Below are 18,967 nucleotides of genomic sequence, written 5' to 3'. Positions count from 1 at the left end.
AACAATGCTCTGAATCACTGTTAATGAGTGAAATTCAAATTAAAGCAACTCTGAGGAACAAACCTACACCTATTAGATTGGCTATTATGACAGAAAAGGAAAATGACAGAAGTTGGGAGGGATGTGGGAAAATTGGGGGATTGTGAACTGTTTCAGCCATTCTGACAACAATTTGGAACTATGCCCAAAGGAATACTAAGCATTAGATACTCTTTCACCTAGGAATGCCATTACTAGTTTTGTATTCCAAAGAGATAAAAAAAAAAATTTAAAAGGAGAAGGACTTATATATAAAAAAAATATTCAAGGCACCTTTTTTGGGGGGCAAAGAATTAGAAAATGAGGGGGTGCTCATTAATTGGTGAATGGTAGAGTAAGTTATAATATATGATTGTAATGGAATACTGTTGGACTGTAAGAAATGTGGAGTAGAAGAAACTCAGAAAAACCTGGAAAAACTTATATGAAATAGCAGAATGAAGTAAGCAGAACTGGGAGAAGTTTCTACGTAGTGTGACAGACAGGAATATTGTACAGTGAACAACTGTGAATAACTTAGTTTTTCTCAGCAGTATTAGTGATCCAAAACAATCTCAAAGAACTCATGGGAAAAAAATGCCATCTACTTCCAGATGGAGTCTGAATCTATACCAAAGCAATTTTTTTTTCATTTTCTTATTTTTTTTTGTCTAGGTTTCCTTCCACAAAAGGATTAATATGGAAAAAGGTTGTACATAAAATTTATATCAGATTGTTTACCATCTTTTTGGAAGCTGGTGGGGGAAGAAAGGAGAGATTTTGAGACTTAAACTTCTTAGGAGTGTTGAAAACTATTTCTACATGTAATTGGGGAAAAATGAAATTAAGTAAAAAATTAAAAGCATGTATAGAAGAAATAAAAGACAATAGAGATAAACAAAAAGTAGCTAAATACTTCCTGCATGTTGCCTTTCCATGTTTGTAAAGACTTTCATCTTTATGCCTCATAAATAACTTTTCGTTTGAAAATTTTCTATTGGATTTATGTAATTTCTGTCATTTCTTTATTGTCTTAATTCTCTTCTATTCTGTTAATTCAAAGTTAGTAGATATCCTAATTTGACTAAACTTTGTATCTCATTCAGAAGCATAACACACTACCTTTTAACCAGTTTAATAATTTGTCAGTATATGTGATTCATTATAAATAAATTTTATAATAAAGCAAATATTTTACTTTACTGGAAAGGTTTTATGCTTATATTAGACATTTAGGCTTTTCGCTAAGGAGGAGACTAGTTTTAATTTGAATAGGCTTAACTAGTGTCAGAACTTTTCCAAGAAGAAATGGACTTTGTGACTTCTGTGCATTCTAAAATAGTTGTACTAATAATTATTCATGTTTATCTCTTACTTTATGTTTATAAGATGCGTTGCATATTTTATCTCACTTGATCTTTATAAAGATCATTTACATTAACTTATTTTATCTCTATAAGATGTAGGTATCACATTATCTTCATGATACAGATCAGGAAAACTGGATATAGAGAGAGGTTAAAGTGATTGCCTATACTGTTAGTACATTGCCCAAGTGATATTCCAACCCATTGCTTTTGATTTCGTCTAGTGCTCTTTCTAATATATCACAAAAATAATTTTTAAAACTTATGTTCCTAATACATCATTCATTAAAAATTAAGAAGAAAATAAATATATAACTTTATTAAGATGCAGTAGATACTGTTCCCGTGAAGTTTGATCTGTGGTTGGTTATAGAGATTTTTTTTTATTTCTCTGGTAAATCTACCTTCATCATCTTATATGCAATTCCCTTATTGTGAATTATTGTCCAAGCATAGTAAGAATTTAGTTACATCAGATTTCAACATAATCAATTTTTGAATACTCTAGAATAATCACATTTACATTATATGGGGTTCAATATATGGGACTAATGAAGAATATTTCCTCCACTATTTTTCTGTAAAAGGTCTTGTGAAAATGAATGTTTTTTTTTTTTAAACCTCTGAATAGTTTTCTGAGTTAGATTCTTAAGTTTGTGTTTTTAACATAAACCACTCCGTGTCTTAAGGGGCAAGCTTACATATGTATGTATGTCACAGAAACCCTACAATTTGCTTATTTAATTTGATATGAAAGTATTAAAAATTTATAGTCAAATAATGAGTGCTTCGTAAAACACTTGTTAGTTTTACATCATATCTCATCATACTCTTCAGATTGCTTCAATATGATTTCAGAAGATTTATGCAGCAGAGAAGCAATAACAAAAGGAGAAAGCAATGTACTACAAGTCAGAAGATCTTGACTCTACTGTGACTTTTCTAATTTTGTGACCTTGGAAAAATAATTTCACCACTTTGTGTCTATTTTTCTTGTCTTTAAAATGGAGCTGAAAATACTTAAATTTGTTATTATTTGATTATTGTAAATTAACCAAAGGACAAAGGTCTGTGAAGTGTTTTTGTAAATGTAAAAGCTCTCATGTCAGTTAATACTTAATATTTTATTTCTCTTAATTCAATTTAAATTACAAGACATAGGAAGTAATGAGATTTAGGTACTTTTTATATCACTAAAGGGGCCAATTAAAACAATGTTTATCAGATGGTATTCTGATATTGTTATCTTTTGTTTTTTCTCACTATCATTGATAAAGAAATTTTTTGTTTGTTTTCACAGTTTCGGTAAACAGTTTGGTGGAAAAAGAGGATGTGAATGTCTTGTATTAGAACCTTCAGAAATGATTGTGGTAAGAACCTTAAAAAATATGTTGGATATTTTTTAATGTGCCTCAGTAACAGTTTTCTCACCTGACCTTCCCTATTCCCATTTTGCATGCATTTTTAGCAGAACTATATCCAGGTAGATGAATGAATAAATGATAAAACATTTATAAATACTATGTTATGTGCTTTGTGTACCTAGATGTACCAATAAGAGATATTATCAGTACAAATATTAGAAACACTCTTATTTAGACTGTTGTTTATCACCATATACTCAAATCTTTGAACATGATAGAATCTTTGGGAGGTGGCTAGATATACTAATTCCCACCTTGGCTATTTGATGCTTATATTGAGTAAGTTATTACTATGGTCAAGTGTTAAATTTGAAAGCAAGGAAATGAAGGCTATGATTTTTCTTTCTTTTAAAAAATTAAAAATATTTTTCCATGTTTCTATGATTTATTCATTCACATAGGACTTTGAAGTTTTCAATGTGCTTTATGTACATTATCTCATCATCATCTTAATATGACTTTGTTTTATTTATTTTAAAATTATTGTTCAATGTTTACATGATTCGTTTTCTTTTCCTCCCCTTTTCCCTCCCCCTTCCTAGAGCTGAAAAGCAATTTCACTGGTTTGTACATGTGTTATCACTTGATACCTATTTCCATATTATTCATTTTTGCTATAGAGCGATATTTTGAAGCCTAAACCCCAATTCACCCATATGTACATGTGATAAGTGATGCCATATGGAATGGAAAGAAGTCTGGATGTCTATCTTCTGGTCGCTCCTCAAGTGTCTGTTTTTCAATCTCTTCTCCAAGTCAGAGAGCTCTTCGATCTTCTCAAATTGAATCGAATATATATTCTTCTGGCTTTTTGTCCTCTTTTTAAAGATCTTTTTCTCTTGTGTTACCTCCCCTAAATTTCATGTCTACCAATCACAGCAGATGCTTTTCTCCAGGACTGCCTACTCTTTAGTTCACACCTTCTTTGGTTAGATTATACCTTTTTGGTTACTTAATACTTTTTTTGGTTAATTCACCTTTTGTAGTTACTTTTTGTAGTTAAAATGGGTGGATCTACTTAAAATACTGAGTTATCACCTTTTGGGGATTAAAATCTAAAAATAGATTGTGGATTACAAATCAATCTTCCCAATAAAGGAAGAGCTAAGTACCTTCATTGTTACAATCAGGAGATTAAAATTTAATCTTCACAATGAAGGAAGAGCTAAGTATTTTCATTGTTACAATCAGAGGATAACAATTTAATCTTCATACTGGGTTTGGACATCAGTGGAGCAAACTGTTTGAGCAGGTATATTAGCCATGGGCACGTGATTTTAATTTGTTACTTCTCGTGATTATTAATAAATCTTATAAAATATTTGAAAGTTATTTAAAAATGTGAAGTTATTGCATATTAATTTTAATTTTTATAATAGGTAGTTATATTTGTACAAGTATTTTTCCTCATAATCTCTTTGGGGTATAAACTCAGCAGTGGTATTACTGGATCAAAGGGTATGAATTTTTTTAAAGCCCATTGTACATAATTCCAAATTGCCTTCCAGAATGGCTGGATTAATTTACAACTCCACCAGCAATGCATTAGTGTTCCAATTTTGCCACAACCCCTCCTACATTTATTATTTTCCTTTACTGTCTTATTGGCCAACCTGCTAGATGTGAGGTGTGTGTAAGAGAAAATTTGCAAGGCATGCATGCAAGACATAAAGCTGAGGACAGAAGAGCTGTCAATCAAAAGGAACATTCCTTTTGGAATGTTCCTAGGAAAGATAGTTGGAGCCAAGCCAGCAGCTGAACTGGGCTGAACATACTTCTGACCTAGGCTGAGAGACCTTTTTTGGCTTCTGACAGAGTGGTAGAGAAGAAGCTGGGGTTTTTGGTTTTTGGACTAAGTTTTCACTGCTTATGGCTGATGGTGAAGACCCTGAAGCTTTTGCTGATTGACTTATATTTACCTGGCTGGTTAAAAGAAGAAAGAAGACAAATAATTGTCCTCCAGACTCTCTGACTATCCCTGTTAGTCACTGATTGCCATTTCCCCAATATCCTCAAAACCAAGGCTTCTTGTATAGACTAGGGAACCCTATCCCTCTTACCTCATCCTCTATCCTTGTCCTGTCTTCCCCAAATGAACCCCTTACTTGAGAAATCAAGAGAAAAGAATACTTCCTCTTAATCTCATAGTTTACCCTGAGTGACTTGAAGAAGGCTGAAGGGAAAGGGGGAGGGGAAGCAAAAGGCTTCAGAAGATGGGAGGAAATCGGGAGGTGAAGGGCGGAGAGTAGGAAAAACCTTGATCCATTAGCCCTCTAGGAGAATCACATAGACACCCTCAAGTATCCCTTCTATTACAGATGGTACCTCAGAGTTGTTTTGATATGCATTTCTCTAATTATTAGAGATTTAGAACACTTTTTCATGTTCTTATTGATAGTTTTGATTTCTTTTTTTTTTTTTAATTTTTAAACATTATTTTATTTGGTCGTTTTCATACATTATTCACTGGAAACAAAGATCATCTCCCCCCCCCCCCCCCCCCCGGCTTTTCCCTCTCCCATAGCCGACACATGATTCCACTGGTTATCACATGTGTTCTTGACTCGAACCCATTTCCCTGTTGTTGGAATTTGCATTATAGTGTTCATTTAGAGTCTCTCCTCAGTCTTATCCCCTCCAACCCTGTAGTCAAGCAGTTGCTTTTCATCGGTGTTTTAACTCCCACAGTTTATCCTCTGCTTGTGGGTAGTATTTTTTAGATCCCCGCAGATTGTTCAGGGACATTGCATTGACACTAATGGAGAAGTCCATCACCTTCGATTGTACCATAATGTATCAGTCTCTGTGTACAATGTTTTCCTGGTTCTGCTCCTTTCGCTCTGCATCACTTCCTGGATGTTGTTCCAGTCTCCATGGAATTCCTCCACTTTATTATTCCTTTTAGTACAATAGTATTCCATCACCAACATATACCACAATTTGTTCAGCCATTCTCCAATTGAAGGGCATCCCCTCATTTTCCAATTTTTGGCCACCACAAAGAGTGCAGCTATGAATATTTTTGTACAAGTCTTTTTGTCCGTTATCTCTTTGGGGTACAGACCCAGCAGTGCTATGGCTGGATCAAAGGGCAGACAGTCTTTTATCGCCCTTTGGGCATAGTTCCAAATTGCCCTCCAGAATGATTGGATCAATTCACAACTCCACAGGCAATGAATTAGTGTCCCCACTTTGCCACATCCCCTCCAGCATTCATTACTTTCCACAGCTGTCATGTTAGCCAATCTGCTAGGTGTGAGGTGATACCTCAGAGTTGTTTTGATTTGCATCTCTCTGATTATAAGAGATGTAGAGCACTTTTTCATGTGCTTATTAATAGTTTTGATTTCCTTGGCTGCGAATTGCCTGTTCATGTCCCTTGCCCATTTGTCAATTGGAGAATGGCTTGATTTTTTGTACAATTGATTTAGTTCTTTATAAATTTGTGTAATTAAACCTTTGTCAGAGGTTTTTATGAAGATTGTTTCCCACTTTGTTGCTACCCTTCTGATTTTGGTTACATTGGTTTTGTTTGTACAAAAACTTTTTAATTTGATGTAATCCAGATTATTTATTTTGCGTTTTGTAACTCTTTCTAATTCTTGCTTGGTTTTGAAGTATTTCCCTTCCCAAAGGTCTGACATGTATACTATTCTGTGTTCGCCTAATTTTCTTATAGTTTCCTTCTTTATGTTCAAGTCATTCACCCATTTTGAATTTATCTTGGTGTAGGGTGTGAGGTGTTGATCTAAGCCTAATCTTTCCCACACTGTCCTCCAATTTTCCTAGCAGTTTTTATGAAATAGTGGATTTTTGTCCCCAAAGCTTGGATCTTTGGGTTTATCGTACACTGTCTTGCTGAGGTTGCTTGCCCCCAGTCTATTCCACTGATCCTCCTTTCTGTCTCTTAGCCAGTACCAAATTGTTTTGATGACTGCTGCTTTGTAATATAGTTTGAGGTCTGGGACTGCAAGGCCCCCCTCATTTGTGTTTTTTTTTCATTATTTTCCTGGATATCCTTGATCTTTTGTTATTCCAAATGAACTTTGCTATGGTTTTTTTCTAAATCAGTAAAGAAAATTTTTTGGGAATTCAATGGGTATGGCACTAAATAGATAAATAAGTTTGGGTAGGATGGTCATTTTTATTATATTGGCTTGTCCTATCCATGAGCAGTTAATGTTTTTCCAATTGCTCAAGTCTAGTTTTAGTTGTGTGGCGAGTGTTTTGTAGTTGTGTTCATATAGTTCCTGTGTTTGTCTCGGCAGATAGATTCCTAGGTATTTTATTTTGTCTAAGGTGGTTTTAAATGGGATTTCTCTTTCTAGCTACTGAGCTGTGTTGGAGATATATAGAAATGCTGATGACTTATGTGGGTTTATTTTGTATCCTGCAACTTTGCTAAAGTTGTTGATTATTTCAATTAGCTTTTTGGTTGAATCTCTAGGATTCTTTAAATAGACCATCATGTCATCTGCAAAGAGTGATAACTTGGTCTCCTCCTTGCCCATTTTGATGCCTTCAATTTCTTTTTCTTCTCTAATTGCTACTGCTAGTGTTTCTAGTACAATGTCAAATAGTAGAGGTGATAATGGGCATCCTTGTTTCACTCCTGATCTTAATGGGAATGCATCTAGTTTATCCCCATTGCAGATGATATTAGAAGATGGTTTTAGATATATACTGTTTATTCTTTTTAGGAATGACCCTTGTATTCCTATGCTTTCTAGTTTTTGTCATAGGAATGGGTGTTGTATTTTATCAAAGGCTTTTTATGCGTCTATTGAGATAATCATGTGGTTCTTGCTAGTTTGCTTGTTGATATGGTCAATTATGTGGATGATTTTCCTAATATTGAACCAGCCCTACATCCCTGGTATAAATCCTACTTGATCATGGTAGATGACCCTTCTGATCACTTGCTGGAGTCTTTTTGCTAGTATCCTATTTAAGATTTTTGCATCTATATTCATTAGGGAGATTGGTCTATAGTTTTCTTTCTCTGTTTTTGACCTGCCTGGTTTTGGAATCAGTACCATTTTGGTGTCGTAAAAGGAGTTTGGTAGAACTCCCTCTTTGCTTATTATGTCAAATAGTTTGTATAGTATTGGGATTAACTGTTCTCTGAATGTTTGATAGAATTCACTGGTGAATCCATCAGGCCCTGGGGATTTTTTCTTACGAAGTTCTTTGATGGCCTGTTGGATTTCTTTTTCTGATATGGGATTATTTAAGAAAACTATTTCTTCTTCTGTTAGTCTAGGCAATTTATATTTTTGTAAATATTAATCCATATCACCTAGGTTGGTATATTTATTGCCATATAGTTGGGCAAAGTAGTTTTTAATGATTGCCTTAATTTCCTCTTCATTGGAGGTGGGATCCCCCTTTTCATCCTTGATGCTGTTAATTTGCCTTTCTTCTTTCCTTTTTTTAATTAGATAAACCAGTACTTTGTCTATTTTGTCTGTTTTTTCAAAGTACCAGCTTCTAGTCTTGTTTATTAGCTTAATAGTTCTGTCACTTTCGATTTTATTAATTTCTCCCTTAATTTTTAGGATCTCTAGTATGTTTTTCTTCTGGGGGTTTTTAATTTGTTCATTCTCAAGTTTTTTGATTTGCATTTCCAATTCCTTGATCTCTGTCCTCCTTAATTTGTTAATATATGCACTCAGGGATATGAATTTTCCTCTAAGTACTGCCTTGGCTGCATCCCATAAGGTTTGAAAGGATGTTTCACCATTGTAATTTTCTTCTACGAAATTGTTAATTGTTTCTATGATTTCTTCTCTATCCGATTTTGGAGTATCATGTTATTTAATTTCCAATTAATTTTTGATTTGGGTCTCCATGTACCCTTGCCGATCAATATTTTTATTGCCTTGTGATCTGAAAAGGCTGCAGTTATTATTTCTGCTTTTCTGCATTTGAGTGCCTTGTTTCTATGACCTAGTGTATGATCTATTTTTGTGAATGTGCCATGTGTTGCTGAAAAGAAGGTGTATTCCTTTTTGTCCCTATTTATTTTTCTCCATATGTCTATTAACTCTAATTTTTCTAAGATTTCATTCACCTCTTTTTCCTCTTTCTTGTTTATTTTTTGGTTTGATTTATCTAAATTTGATAGTGTTGGTTCAAGTCTCCCACTAATATGGTTTTACTGTCTATTTCCTCCTTCAATTCTCCTAGTTTCTCTATTAAAAATTTGGATGCTATACCATTTGGTGCATACATGTTGATTAGTGATATTTCCTCATTGTCTATACTCCCGTTTAACAGAATATATTTACCTTCCCTATCCCTTTTGATCAGGTCTATTTGTGCTTTGGCTTTGTCAGATATCATGATTGCAACTCCTGCCTTCTTTCTATCAGTTGAGGCCCAAAAGGTCATACTCCAACCTTTAATTCTAACCTTGTGAGTGTCAACCCGTCTCATATGTGTTTCTTGAAGACCACATATGGTAGGGTTTTGGGTTCTAATCCAATATGCTATTTGTCTACGTTTTATGGGTGAGTTCATCCCATTCACGTTCAAAGTTATGATTGTCATTTGTGGATTCGCTGGCATTTTGATATCTTCCCCTAGTTCTGACCTTTCTTCTTTTTTTTCTCCTTTTGAACCTGTGATTTACTTTAGGTCAGTCCCCCTAGTCCCCTCCCTTGGAAGCTTCCCTTTCCAGCCCCTCCCTTTTTATGCTCCCTTCCCCTCCCCCCTCTCCTTCCCTCCCTTTTTATATTCCCTCCCCCTCCTTAATTTTCCTTTCTTTCTTGCCCTAATGGGTAAGATAGAATTCAGGATCCCACTGGATCTAGATGTTCTTCCCTCTCAGATTTGCTTTCACTGAGAGTAAGGTTTAAGTAATTCCACTTCACACTCTCTTCCTGTCCTTCTCATATGAGAGTTCTTCCCGTCCCCTTCCCATGTGTATCTTTATATGGGAAAGATTATTCTATTGAGTCCCCCCCTATTTCTTGAAGTTAATCTTAGTATTATCGATGGTTCCCCCCTCCCTTTTCCTTTCTTTTCCCCCACTTTCCCCAAATCTTCTTAATGCCCCAATCTTTCCCTATGCATGTTTCTTCTAACTACTCTTATGATGATACAATTTATGAGAGTTACACAAAACATTTTCCCCACATATTAATATATATAATTTGATGTAAATGTAGTCCTTATAGAAGAGAGTTTGACTTAAAGAAAAAGATAAGATTTATCTCCTTTTCCCTTTCTTTCATATTTACCTTTTCATGTTTCTCTTGCTTTCTGTGCTTGGATATCGAACTTTCCACAGAGCTCTGGTCTTTTCTTAGCAAATGCTTGGAAATCTTCTATTTTGTTGAATGCCCATACTTTCCCGTGGAAGTATAAAGTCAGTTTTGCTGGGTAGTTGATTCTTGGTTGGAGACCCAGCTCTCTTGCCTTTCTAAATATCGTGTTCCTTGCTTTGCGGTCTCTTAGTGTGTTAGCCGCTAAGTCGTGTGTGATCCTTATGGGAGCCCCCTTATATCTGAAGCTCCTCTTCTTGGCTTCTTGTAGGATTTTCTCCTTTTCTTGGAAGCTCTTGAATTTGGCAATTACATTCCTAGGGGTTGTCTTTTGGGGATTTAGTATAGAAGGTGTTCGATGAATCCTTTCTATTTCTATTTTTCCCCCTTGCTCTAGAACGTGAGGGTAATTTTCTTTTATAATCTCCTGTAGAATAATATCGAGTTTATTGTTTATCTCTTTTTTTTTTCTGGGAGACCGATAATTTGGAGGTTTTCTCTTCTCCCTCTGTTTTCGAGATCTGTGACCTTCTCAGTGAGATATTTTATGTTTTCTTCTAATTCATTAATTTTTTGGGTTTGTTTTATTGATTCTTGCTGTTTTATCATTTCGCTTTCTTTGAGGTGCTTAATTCTGGTCGTTAGGGACTGGTTTTGCTTTTCAGCCTTGTCTGCCCTTCTATTGGATGCTTCGAGTTCTTTTTCCAATTGAGCAGTCTTATCTGTCAGACTGCTGATCTCTTTCTCCCATTTTTCTTTCCAGGTTTCCATCTTTTGGATAAGTTCCAGTTTGAGATCTTCCAGAGATTGTTGATAGTTTCTATTTTGGGAGGCATGTTCTGATTTTTTTTGGATTTCCTCCTCATTCTCCTCTTTTCCTTGGGTACTTCCACCATAAAAATTTTCAATAGTCACTTTTTTCCCTTTCTTCCTGGAGGATTGATTTTGGGCCATGTGAGCCATCCCTTTGGTGGTTTTATTCCCCTTTCCTTTTTGGTCTGGGGTCTAGGTTATATGGGCGGTTTTTCTGTGAATTTAGGTTGCTTCAGACTAGTTCTTCCCAGCCTCCGAGGTTTCTTAGAGCGCTGGGTCCCTGATCATAGCCACACTGCCCAGGTGTTCAGCTCCGCCCAGATAATCAACGCGTGATCCGCCCCTGGTGTTTAGCTCCGCGGAGATGTTCTGCGCAGCCGCCCCAAGTACAGCTCCACTGACCTCTGTAATCAGCGCCGGATTCTCCAGTGAAACCGCCCTGAGACGTTTTTTCCCGGTGAGCGCTCAGGTAGCTCACTCTGGTTTGGTGGGGGAGGTGGGGTGGGCGAAGTGCGGCTCAGTTCACTTTTCTGTGCAAGCTTTTCCTCCTTATTATAGTGTGGAAATGTTCAAGCCCCACGTACCTTCGCCTCTGTGGAGTACTGGGAGTACTGGGGTGTCCTTCTGTTCCTCCAAAGGTGATTTTTATGCTCCTTTGATGTAGTCTATTTCGTTCGGTGCCGGGGAGAGAAAGCGTGTGGTGTCTAGATTGCAGCCATGATTACCCGGAAGTCAGTTTTGATTTCTTAATCGGAATATTGCGTATTGATATTCCTTGACCATTTGTTAATTTGGAAATGGCTTGATTTTTTTTTTGTACAATTGACTTTGTTCCTTATAAAATTGAGAAATTAGACCTTTGTCAGATTTTTGTTATAAATTGTCCCCCCAATATGTTGCTTTGCTTCTAATTTTGGTTGTATTGATTTTGTTTGTACAAAACCTTTTAAATATATTATAATCAAATTATTCATTTTACATTTTGTAATATTCTCTATGTCTTGCTTGGTCTTAAATTCCTTCCTTTCCCATAGATCTGACAGGTGTACTATTCTATGTTCACCTAATTTGTTTCTGATTTCCATCTCTTTATATTTAAGTCATTTACCCAGTCTGAGTTTATCTTGGATTAGGGTGTAAGAAAAACATCACTTCTTATGTCTCACATGAACCAAATGGTAGGTTAAGCTCGACTTAGGTCAGCCCAGGGGGTCTGTCAGTTGTTTTTGATTTGTCATTTGCTAGCCCATGTCTGTCAATAGGCCATCCTTCTCAATACTCAATCCTTAAGTAGAGGTGTAGACATTACTGCTTTGATTAAGCAGGGTGGAGTAAATCTAAAATTCACAATTCCTTACTTTGATCCCTTCAATTTCAATTTATTTTTCTAACTGCTGCTGCTATCTTTTCTAGTATAATATTAAATTGTAGTGTTAATAATGGGCATCCCTTGTTCTCTTCTAATATTACTGGGAAGGCATCTAACTCATCCCTATTGCATATGATACTTGGTGATGGTTTTAAATCAATACTGTTTATTATTTTGAATAAATGCTCTTTTATTTCTGTATTTTCTAATTTTTTCACTAGGAATGGTGGTTGTATTTTGTCAAATGCTTTTTTGCATCTGTGGAAATAATCATGTGATTTCTGTTAGTTTGGTTGCTTATATGATCAATTATGTGGATGGTTTTCCTAATATTAAGCCATCCTTGCATTTCTAGTATAAATTGCATCTGGTCATAGTGAATAATCCTTGTGATAGTTTGTTACAGCCTTTTATAGCTAGTATTTTATTTAATATCTTTACATCTCTGTTCATTAAGGATTTTGGTCTTTCATTTTCCTAATCTGTTTTTGCTCTTCTTACCTTGGGAATCAGTACTATATTTGTATAATAAAAAGAATTTGGTAAGACTCCTCCTTTGCCTATTTTGTCAAGTAGTTTGTAGAGTATTGGGATTAATTGATCTTTAAATGTTTGATAGGATTCTTTTTTGAATTCATCTCACACTGGGGTTTTTTTCTTAGGCAGTTCCTTGATTGTTCTATTTCTTTTTCTGAGATGGAATTTTTTAAGTATTCTATTTCCTCTTCTGTTAATCTAGGCAATTTATATTTTTGTAAATATTCATTTCACCTAGATTGCCATATTTTTGTCCTGTAATTGGGCGAAATAGCTTTTAATAATTGCCTTAATTTCCACTTCATTAGAGGTAAGATCACCCTTTTCATTCATGGTACTGTTAAATTGGTTTTGTTCTTTTTCTTAATTTGATTAACCAATACTTTATTAGTCTCATTAGTTCAATAGTTCTTTTACTTTCAAATTTATTAATTTCTTTTGATTTTTAGGATTTCCAATTTGGTCTTTATCTGAGGGTTTTAAATTTGTTTCTCTTCTAGTTTTTTTTTTGGTTTAATGCCCAATTCATTAATCTTCTCTTTCTCTTTTTTTGTTAATATGGGTAATCAAAGATATAAATGTTTCCCTGTGAACTGCTTTTGCTGTATCCTATACATTTTGATATGATGTCTCATCATTTTCATTCTCTTTAGTCAAATCAGTAATTGTTTCTATGATTTGTTCTTTAAGCCACTAGCTTTGGAGAAGATTATTTAATTTTCAATTAATTTTTGATCTGCCTCTCCATGTAGTTACTAATTATTATTTTTATCATATTATGATCTGAAAAAGTTGCATTTATTTTTTCTGCTTTTCTACATTTGCTTGCAAAGTTTTTATACCTTAATATATGGTCAATCTTTGTAAGTGTTCCATGTTCTGCTCAAAAGACGGTATATTCCTGTTTATTTCTATTTATTTTTGTCCTTATAGCTATTAATTCTAATTTTTTTAATATTGCATTCACATCTCCTTTCTTATTTATGTTTTGGATTGATCTAGATTTGGTAGAGGAATGTTGAGGTCTTCTAATAGTATAGTTTTACTATCTATTTCCTCCTTAAAGTCCAGTAGTTTCTCCTTTAAAAATCTGGATGCTATACCATTTAATGCATGTATGTTTAGTAGTAATAGTTCTTCATTGTCTATACTCTCTTTTTATCAGAATGTAATGAACTTCCTTATCTCTTTTAATCAAATCTATTTTTACTTTAGCTTTGCCAGACATCATGATTGTGACTCTTCTTTTTCTCAGTTGATGTCCAATAAATTCTGCTCCAGCTTCTTACTTTTATCTTGTGTGTCTAACTGCCTCATTTTTGTTTCTTATAGACAACATATGGTAGGATTTCGGTTTTTAATCCACTCTTTCTGCTTCTGTTTTATCTCATTTATATTCAGAGTTATGATTATAACCTGGATATTTCCCCCATATAGTCCCCAGTAATGAGAGTAGGCCCCATTAAAATTACATCCATGACTTAGATTAAGCCAAACATGTAGCCTAGGCATCATATGAGGCCTCCAAGGCCCTCCTTTCCATTCCTCCCTGCAAAAAATGAATATTCTCTCAAGAAATTCTTGATGTAGGAATTCTGTGAGAACCTTGGCTAGATATTTACATATTTAACTATGATTTATTATCCTATAGAAATCTCTTTAAGTTTTGGTGAGGTAAAATAAGTCATTATACTAAGATTGTTAATCATTTCTAACCATTGTTCCTGAAAAAGGCTTACATAATCCCTTAGCCTACATCACTTTCTCTATAAAATACTACCTGAAATCATCAGCATGAGGCCTTGAGTGTGTCTTTACGTCTGTCTTTCACCATCCTGATCCGAACCACAAATTTCCTCTTTTAATCTTGCCCTTTCTTCTTTCACTATTTCCTTCCCCACCAGTATTTTGTTTTCAACTACTCCCCCTTTTCCCCACCCTTATTTTTCTTTCCTTCCCACCCCCACCCTTCTTATTCCCCTCTTATTTTTCTTTAAGCTCTATTAATTGCCCCCCATTCCCTTCCTTTTAATACTCCTCACCCCTCACCCCACCTTCCTTATTCTCTTTCAGCTTCTCTGTGGGTTAAGGGAGTTCTGTACCCCAATAAGATAGGATTCTATACCCCAGTAGATCTTGCTGTTGACCTTCTTCTTCTTCTTTTGAATTTTGTTATAATATTCGTGGGAGTTGTCTTTTGGATACTTAATTTGGGCGTGTGTGTGTGTGTGTGTGTGTGTGTGTGTGTGTGTGTGTGTGTGTGTGTGTGTGTGATCTGTGGATTCTTTCAGTGTGTATTTTGCCCCCTTATTCAAGAACGTAATTTTCTTGGATAATTTCTTGTGATACGATATCAAGGATTTTTTTTTTGGTATTTTTTTTTGTTCCAAGATTTCAGGTAGACCAATAATTCTCAAATTGTAATTTCTTGACCTGTTTTCCAGGTTGGTTATCTTTTCAATGAGATATTTTATGCTTCTATTTTTTCATTCTTTTGATTTTGCTTTATTAATTCTTGCTGCCTTATGTGATCATTAGCTTCTACTCACCCAATTCTAGTCTTTAAAGACTGATTTTCATCTATGATCTTTTGATCTTCCTTTTTCATTTGGGCTATCTTGGTTTTCTTGGCTTCCAACAGGTCAATTCTGGTGTCCAGATTTCTTTTTACTTCATTTTAATTCTCTACCTCTTGTTCCATATGGACAATTTTGTCTTTTAATCTGTTATTTTCTTTTTGTTACTTTCATTTCTTTTTCCCACTTTTCTTCTTTATTTCTTGCTTCTTCTTGAACTCTTTTTTGAGTTCCTTGAGAGTTTTTGAACAATTTCCATTGTTTTTTTGGGAAAGTTTGGATGTGTTTGCTTGCTTTTCACTCTCTACTGTTGCTTCTGTATTTTTCTTTTTCTCCAGGGCAAGAGCTTATTTTGTTGTTGCTTATTCCTTTTGCCCCTTGAGGATGGGAAATTCTACATGTTGGTGGTCATTGCTTTGTTAACGTCTCTCTTGCAGGGTTTTCCCTTGGTAATATCTTCCCTTCCCTGTTAGAAGCCTGAGTGAGGAATCTTAGATCTTTGATGTTCTTTGTATAGTTGGTGTTTTGCCCTGAGGCTGTGTTCCATGGTTTCTGCTGCTTGGTTTTCAGCTGCACAGCGTATTTTGTCCTGAGGCTCTCTTCCCAGTCCCTACTGCCTCAGCTATAGCCAACCTGGTTATTGCCCAAGTTCCATGCTCTTCACCTTCATATCTTGCTGCTAAGATATGTCCCAGCCCTCAGGGGTAATTCTGTGGTACTTTCAACCAGCCCCAGAGAATTTTGTGATTTACCAGGCCATTGCTCTAACTGGAGTAGTTAGTGTGGGGGAGGAGTGATCAGCCAGCACTTTATTAGGGCAATTTTGACTGCTTATAGTTTGGGAATCCTGCCTACCTTTCACGCTCTGTCCAGTGGGAGTATCCCTTTATTTGTCCAGTTTTGATTCTGTCCTTTTTCACTGGTTTTTCAATCTGTTTTTCTTCAGTTACTATTTAGTTTCATTTACATTTGTTGAATACTTTCAGACTTTATAGCATAGTATAGAGACATTAAGGAAGAGTTACAACTTTGAGAGACCCTTAAGGAATTTATAACCTAGATAAACTTAAGCTATCACCATGAAGAGTGGCAAAGAACATTCAACTTCAATTTGATTTCCTTCTTATTTATCTGCGTCTTTTACGTAACAGATATTTGACTTGATCCACTCTTACTATCACCATTTCTCAAAATGTAGCTGTATTCATTATGTCATGATGTTTATTCTGAACTTGAACTTTGGAAAACTATTATAGAACTCCCTCTCCCTATCTTTTTATCCAAAGGTAAAGGCCAGTTTAAGATACTTCTTAATTCAGCAAATATTTATTGAGTACATACCCTAGCCATCTTTGATTTCTTTAGTTCACATAAAGTACCATTTACTTTATACTTTCCTTAAACAATAGCACCTGAATGTCTTTGCCATTCATTTGGGCACATAATCTTATATTTCTTTGCAAGTTGTAGTGGAAAGAGTACATGTTGTGGTGTCAGAAAACTTTCCAGCTATGTTACTTCACATAAGTCACTAAAATAATAATCCTTAGTTTCGTCTTCTGAAAAATGGAGACAAAAACTCTTATCATTTACCTTCCATAGGATCATGTCAGATAAAAGTATGTACTATAACATTATTTTTTAATAATTAAGTTTTGTTTATATCTTATGGCCTTATATAGATTGTTATCCTCTAAATGGTAGGAGGAATATATCTTATATTCCTCTGTATCTCCTTTATCACTCAGAGTAGTGTTAAACAGTTAATAAACCCTCAAATATTGTGAAATGCAGTACATTTTGCATCCCATTTTGTAACAATTACTTTTTAAAAGTAAATTTTTCTTTTTAGGAAGAAAGGTACGTTTTTTTTTTTTGCCCTTGGCAGAAAGTCTAGTTACATGTTTCAGGTATTATATTGGGTGCTGATGATATATTTCAAACAAACTAGCATGCTGTCTTCAAGGAGCATAATTCTAAATGGTAGAAACAATACATACACATATAAGGACATACAAATAACATACAACTTAATTTTATTGTTTTTATTTTTGTAGATGAACAGTTTTTAAAAAATGTAACATATGTATTTCCGATTACATGTTATAAAAAATTTCCACATTTTCCCCTAAGTTATATGATCTCTCCTTTCCTTCTCCTGGAGCTGGCAAGCAATTCAATTAGGGTTATACTTGTATTATCACTCGAAACATTTTCATATTGTTCTTTTTTATTAGTGAATAATTTTATAAAACCAAAATTCCAAAGCCCAAAATAAGAAATAAAACCCAAATAAACCTGTGAAAAATTTTGTTTTCATCTGTATTCCTACTCCAACAGTTCTTTCTCTTGCAGTGAATAGCATTCCTTTTCATAAGTCCCTGAGAATTGTCCTGTATCATTGTATTGTTGATGGTTGCAGAGTCTGACTATTGATCTTTCCACAATATTGTTACTGTGTACAGTATTTTCTTGGTTCTGCTTATTTCATTGTCATTAGTCAATGAAGATCCTCCCAACTCCTTCTGAAATTATCCTGTTCATCATTCCTTATAGCACAATAATATTCCATCATCATCATAGACTACAATTTGTTCAGACATTCCCCAATTGATGGGCATCTCTTTGGTTTTCTGATTCTTTGCCATCACAAAAAGAGCAGCTACAGACATTTTTGTATAAGTAGGTCCTTTCCCATTTATTTTTTATCTTTGGGATAGAGACCTAGGTAGTGGTATTAGTAGATCAAAGTGTATGGATTGTTTTATAATCCTTTGGGACTTTTGTTGTACCCACAGATAGTGCATGAGATGTAGGTGGTTAATCATCAAAGGAGATGGAAGAATGTATATAGGGAAAGAAAACCATGAATAAATATTATAATCAAATTCTGAGAAGAGAAAACATTTAGTAAGAGTGACCAGTATTGTAAAATTTAGCAAATGGGTTACTTACATCCCCCCCACACCCCCCAATTTGTTGTATTTTTAATGGCAGTTACATTCTCTTTTGTACTGTAGTTTTGTATTTTGTCTCATTCATTCTATTTGACTATTTTTTTTGAAAGCAGGGATTGTATGATTTTTGTCTCCCTATAGTGCCTAGTATAGGTCACACATATAGTATACTGATTGAACTTAATGGGTTTTTCTTTTTCACTCTGAAGAATTGCATGTAGTTGATTCCCTGCTTATGTTCATAAATATGGGAAAGATTTTCTCATAAATTAGGGTATAATTCTCTAAGGCCTTTTTTTTTTTTGCTTTAAAGTGGTTGTTATTAAGTATTATGTTCAGTCTTTACAGTATCAACATTATTGTTAGCAATGTTGTTCATGCCATAACTTAAGGACATTTTTTGCTTTCTCATATCATATGAGATAAGTTTTTTATTTTTATTTTTTAATATTGTATAATGTAGAAAAGTCAACATGAGTCATTCTACAGCAAATATGTACCTCAACTGTTTTTCTTGAAAAAAAAAAAAGAGATCATTGTTTATAAACTTTTAAGCTGTTTTCTATTTAGTTGGGAAGTATATTTCAGTCCTACAATGGCTTTGTGAACCTATAGTTGTGAATGTTCTTATTCTGTTA

The 18,967-nt window shown here is 34.6% G+C and overlaps 1 protein-coding gene across 5 annotated transcripts in view; it reads left to right on the top strand.

The window, feature by feature from the left end:
• The window catches only part of RAPGEF6 (Rap guanine nucleotide exchange factor 6), a 285,799-nt gene that overhangs the window by 79,712 nt on the left and 187,120 nt on the right, over positions 1–18,967 (top strand). For all 5 annotated transcript variants that reach the window (XM_007473406.3, XM_007473405.3, XM_016431778.2 and 2 more), the window contains one exon: positions 2,686–2,755. In XM_007473406.3, coding sequence (XP_007473468.1) covers positions 2,686–2,755 — 70 coding nt within the window. The remainder of the gene's footprint in view (positions 1–2,685; positions 2,756–18,967) is intronic.

Source organism: Monodelphis domestica, chromosome 1 (assembly GCF_027887165.1).
Source record: "Monodelphis domestica isolate mMonDom1 chromosome 1, mMonDom1.pri, whole genome shotgun sequence".
NCBI lineage: Eukaryota > Metazoa > Chordata > Mammalia > Didelphimorphia > Didelphidae > Monodelphis > Monodelphis domestica.
This window is presented reverse-complemented; position numbering and strand designations above follow the sequence as displayed.